The 5000-nt window shown below is 44.8% G+C and overlaps 1 protein-coding gene across 3 annotated transcripts in view; it reads right to left on the bottom strand.

Annotated features, from left to right (window-relative positions):
- myo18b (myosin XVIIIB) overlaps positions 1–5000 on the bottom strand; it is a 38204-nt gene that overhangs the window by 14967 nt on the left and 18237 nt on the right. For all 3 annotated transcript variants that reach the window (XM_079289983.1, XM_079289984.1, XM_079289985.1), the window contains exons 17-24: positions 4944–5000; positions 4748–4857; positions 4456–4650; positions 3830–3973; positions 2333–2422; positions 2050–2169; positions 1839–1944; positions 1–66 (exon numbers count right to left, since the gene is read on the bottom strand). The exon at positions 1–66 is cut by the window's left edge and continues 59 nt beyond it; the exon at positions 4944–5000 is cut by the window's right edge and continues 94 nt beyond it. In XM_079289983.1, coding sequence (XP_079146109.1) covers positions 1–66; positions 1839–1944; positions 2050–2169; positions 2333–2422; positions 3830–3973; positions 4456–4650; positions 4748–4857; positions 4944–5000 — 888 coding nt within the window. The remainder of the gene's footprint in view (positions 67–1838; positions 1945–2049; positions 2170–2332; positions 2423–3829; positions 3974–4455; positions 4651–4747; positions 4858–4943) is intronic.

Genomic DNA, 5000 nt, shown 5'->3' with positions numbered 1-5000 from the left:
TGAGGCGTCTGCGGACGAATTGGACCTCCGTCTGGCAGCACTCCAGCTGCATGGCCAGCTCGCTCTCTGTGAGGGGAGACGGATGTTTCTGTCATTTAAAAAAAGCTGCTGGCGTTTAATCCGTCTCTTCTTTTAGCTTGAAAACCAGCAGTGGAGGAAGAAGTCCTCCGATCTTTTCCTTGAATTAAAGTAGAAATACCAGATAATTCAACATGTTGCTTCAGTTAAAGTGTAGAAGTATTATCAGCTGCGGCTCATAGAATGTAATATTATTATTATTAAGTATTTTAATGTTGTAGTTCATCAACGTGAATACTTGTATACTACTGAGTAGATTAGTAGTACTGCATCATGTCATGTAACATGTCATGTGTTTATATATGTAACTAGTAACTATGAGTGTCAAAGAGTGGAGCAGCATAATAAATGGAAACACTCAAGTAAAGTACTATTAAGAGAAGATGAGATGAGATGATATAAAAATAAGATAAGAGACATCATCAGTATGAAAATAACCAAAAGGTTTGTGCAGTTACGAGATGAATCTGACTCTTGGGGGAGAGAAATACTTATTGGAGATATTTGGGATTCTACACTGAACAGAAATATAAACGCAACACATGTTTTCACTCCTATTTTTCATGATTTGAAATAAAATACTTTCTTTACGCACACAAAAGGCTTTTTTTCCTTTGTCATGATCATTCATTTCCCTGACAGGTGTAGCAGATCAAGTATGGTTGTTACACAGGTGTGTCTTGGGCTGGTCACAGTTGCCGGCTGCTCTAACATGTGCAGTTTCATGCTGAAAATATTCATTTGAATGTAATTATCATGAATGTATGTTTTGGTCACACAGGATTTATTTGAAAGAGAACTTTTCTCCAAAGTGTCAGACGCTGTTGATGATTATTTTCCACTGAAGTCATTTACGTTTGATCAGAACATCTTTGTTTGTGTTTAATCAGCGTTGTGATAAGCCCCGCCTCTCAGGTGGATCTATTGTCAAAGAATCTCACAAATTTGTGACCAGAATTGGAGAGGAATCAGCCTTTTGTGTAACACGTCCTTGCATGAGGCATATTTCTCTTACAAAATCATAATTTCTATCGTTTCATAATAGCTGAGCTACAAAGTCGTTACGTGAGATACTGAGTCATTACATTAGATACTAAGTCATTACATTAGATACTAAGTCATTACGTTAGCTACCAAGTCATTACGTTAGCTACTAAGTCATTACGTTAGATACTAAGTCATTACATTAGATACTAAGTCATTACGTTAGCTACTAAGTCATTACGTTAGATACTAAGTCATTACGTTAGCTACTAAGTCATTACGTTAGATACTAAGTCATTACGTTAGATACTAAGTCATTACGTTAGCTACTAAGTCATTACGTTAGCTACTAAGTCATTACGTTAGCTACTAAGTCATTACGTTAGCTACTAAGTCATTACGTTAGCTACTAAGTCATTACGTTAGCTACTAAGTCATTACGTTAGCTACTAAGTCATTACGTTAGCTACTAAGTCATTACGTTAGATACTAAGTCATTACATTAGATACTAAGTCATTACGTTAAATACTAAGTCATTACGTTAGATACTAAGTCATTACGTTAGATACTAAGTCATTACGTTAGCTACTAAGTCATTACGTTAGATACTAAGTCATTACTTTGAGTCAGTATTAAGACTTAGGGGATCTTATATTATTATCTTGTATTTCTTTCTCTTACTTGGGTCACTGGTCTTCCGTACCTCCCTGACCCTTTGGAGCAGAGCCTCCCGGTCTTTACCTGTCGCTGGTCTTTACCTGTCGCTGGTCCTTACCTGTCGCTGGTCCTCTCTGACTCTCAGCGATCTGAACTTTCTGTTTCTCCTCCTCCAGCTGCTTCTCCAGGGTTTCCATGGTGACTCGACACTGGTCTAGACGAGCCTGACGTCGCGAGAGAGAAGAGAAGCAACACGATAAATCTCGAGAAGGCGACAAAGTGTCCTAGAGTCTGTCCTCTGGGCTCGAGGTAAAAGATTACTTTTCTACCTGCAGGTCTTTGTTCTCCCTGCAGAGTCGGATCCTCTCGGCCCTCTCCACATCCAGAGCCTGACCCACCGCATCGCCACGAAAACGCTCATCACTTAGCTCAGATGTCACGGCTGTGACCTACACACACACACACACACACACACACACACACACACACACACAGGGATATCGACATGAGTGTGTGTGTGAGTGTGTGTGTGTGTGTGTGTGTGTGTGTGTGTGTGTGTGTGTGTGTGTGTGTGTGCGTGTGTGTGTGTTTCAGTGTGTGAGCAGCACAAACCTTGGTCTCCAGGACGTCTGCAGTCTGTCTCAGCTCGTTCCTGTCCCTCTCTGATTTCTCCAGGCGTCGTCTCAGAGCCGATATCTCATCCTGACAAGAAGAAGAATGCACTTTTAAGATCTTAGACAATATTACATACATAGTACAAGCAGGTGGGGGAAGTTATGTTTTAATCAATTTGCCTGCGTGCGTGTGTGTGTGTGCATCCGTGCGTGTGTGTGTGTGCATCCGTGTGTGTGTGTGCGTGCGTCCGTGTGTGAGTTGTTGGGGTCTGGCGCCACCTCCTGGCTGGCTGAGCTCCTCACATGCTTCCCTCATTCACCAAAAGCCTGACCTCACATCTGCCCAGATGACCACACCTCCACCTTCGGCCACAGCTGAGGCGGACCCTTCATTGGCCGAAAAGCAGCCTCCCGCTGTGCGGGCCGACCCGTTTATAAGCACCAACACAGCGTAAATCGCTCTCTTCGCCCCGGACCTCCGGCCCGGCTACAGAAGATCCAGCAGCCTCCCCCCCCCAGCATCACGCTGCCGACGCAGCCACGAGGAAGCCGCAGGCCTTCAAACCTCCTCAAACCCTGGCAGGGCACATGCCATTTCGCTGGACGAAACAGACAGTGCTCCATCCTGAGTCATGAGTTGGGGATTACTTTCATTCATTTTATTTCACTTCGTGTGGTATTTCTCTCTTCATTAACTCGACTCTGTGAGTGAGCTGAGAGTCGTGGCTTATCACTGCATAAGCTGCCGGTGGTTCAAAGACGACAGCGGTACACTTATGCGTGATAGAACCAGCGGACTCATGCTCCCTACAACATCACAACAGAGTTGAGTCAGGTCGATTTCTGCCTGTTGTCCCAACTCACGCGACGCATCGGCACACGTGATGACATACAGCAACCTCTCCGCCATTTTGTCAGAGTCACTCGACTGCGCCATCTGGTGGTAGCTTAGCTGTAGGTCCTTAAGACTCACACACACACACATACTTGCATACATACATCCTCACCCACAAACACACATACTTACAGACATACATCCTCATCCATTTTATTCATTCTTTAGGTATTAGGCATATAAATTGTATGATAACCTTTATTGGTTGCAATATTAATTGATCTGATCATTTTCTATTTTGATTGAATAAACTCTGTTATACTTTAAAGAGCAGTCGTCTGTGATTACTTGTGCATATGTGCGTAATGAAACTGTATGTAGTAGCCTGTGTACGAACTTAACCCTTCACTGTCACTGGATGTGTCGTCATACGCAGACTATTGACAGTGTGAGTGACCACTAATTATGAGACTTAGTTTTATCGTTTGGTTATTGGTCCCTGTTTACAGGGTGGTGCCCCGTTGTTATTAATAATCATTCATAATTGTTACATACATTAATAATTCTATTGATGTCAAGAATTCAGTTTCTTAAATGCTGATAACCCAAACACGCTCCTTTAGATCCCAACAGAGTGTGTGTGTGAGTGTGTGTGTGTACCTCTTTAGCCCGGAGCCGCTCGTTGTCCATGTTGACGTCGAGCTGAGGACGAACTCTGCAGAAAAGTTTCCACCAGCTCCACTTGGACACAACCCGGAGAGCCCGCAGGTTCCTCTGCAGACAGCTGACTGCCATCTGCTGCACCTGGAGACACACACACACACACACACGGACGCACACACACACACACACACACACACACAGACGCACACACACAGACGCACACACACAGACACACACACACAGACACACACACACACACAACCAGTAAACAGAAGTGACCATATATGGACTGAGGAGCGACGTAGCGACGCCGTAGAGACCTGTCAATCACTGTGTAGCCCCGCCCTAAAGCATCCCCTGCTTTATGGTCTGTGTGACTCTAAATGGACCATAATGTACTAAATGAACATCATGCTGTATTGAAGAAGACTTGAAACTAGAGATTGAGACATAAACTCATGTTTACAATGTTTACTGAGGGAATAAATCAAGAGAGAAGTAGAGTCATTTTCTATAGACTTCTATACAACCAGAGGAGTCGCCCCCTGGTGGACACTAGAGAGAATGCAGCTGGGCTTGCCGTCTGGTTCAGATAGATTAGAGCTCCACAGTGAGACACTAACCTTGAGTTTGCGGTACTTCTGACGGGCCAGATGTGCCATGCAGGCGGCCTGCAGGTGGAGCAACCAGCCGGTGACCTGCTGGTCCCTCTGCTGCTCCAGGTAACGCAGCATACCTCTCTTCATGAACACCTGGCTGGCGCCCACGACGATGCTCTTTTTGTCCAGATCCAACTCCACCAGTAACTCCTCCACCGCCTGAGACACAGACAGAGGAACTCGTTGATTCAGAGCTGAAGATCGGAGATAAACTGGTGTTTTAGTGTGTGAGCTGCTGCGACGTGTGACCCCTGACCTTTCTCTCATCGTGGCTGACAAACATTGAAGCGTAGCGTTTCATGATGGGAGGCGACAGCGCCTGGAAATGACACCTGAAGTCGCTCAGAGTCATGTGCTCTGGATAACCTGAGAGAGAGAAACAGAATCTATGTGCAATATAACGTTCCTACCAGAATCACTTCCGACACACTTCACATGTTTTAAATGCCGACCTGTGCGGTGGAGCTGCAGCGCCGACAGGATCTGTGCGGAGTGAAGCTGGACTCTGA

The sequence above is a fragment of the Melanostigma gelatinosum genome (genome assembly GCF_949748355.1).
Source record: "Melanostigma gelatinosum genome assembly, chromosome: 18".
Taxonomy (NCBI): Eukaryota; Metazoa; Chordata; class Actinopteri; order Perciformes; family Zoarcidae; genus Melanostigma; species Melanostigma gelatinosum.
The sequence above is the reverse complement of the archived record's forward strand: the minus strand, read 5'-3'. Positions and strand labels throughout refer to the sequence as shown.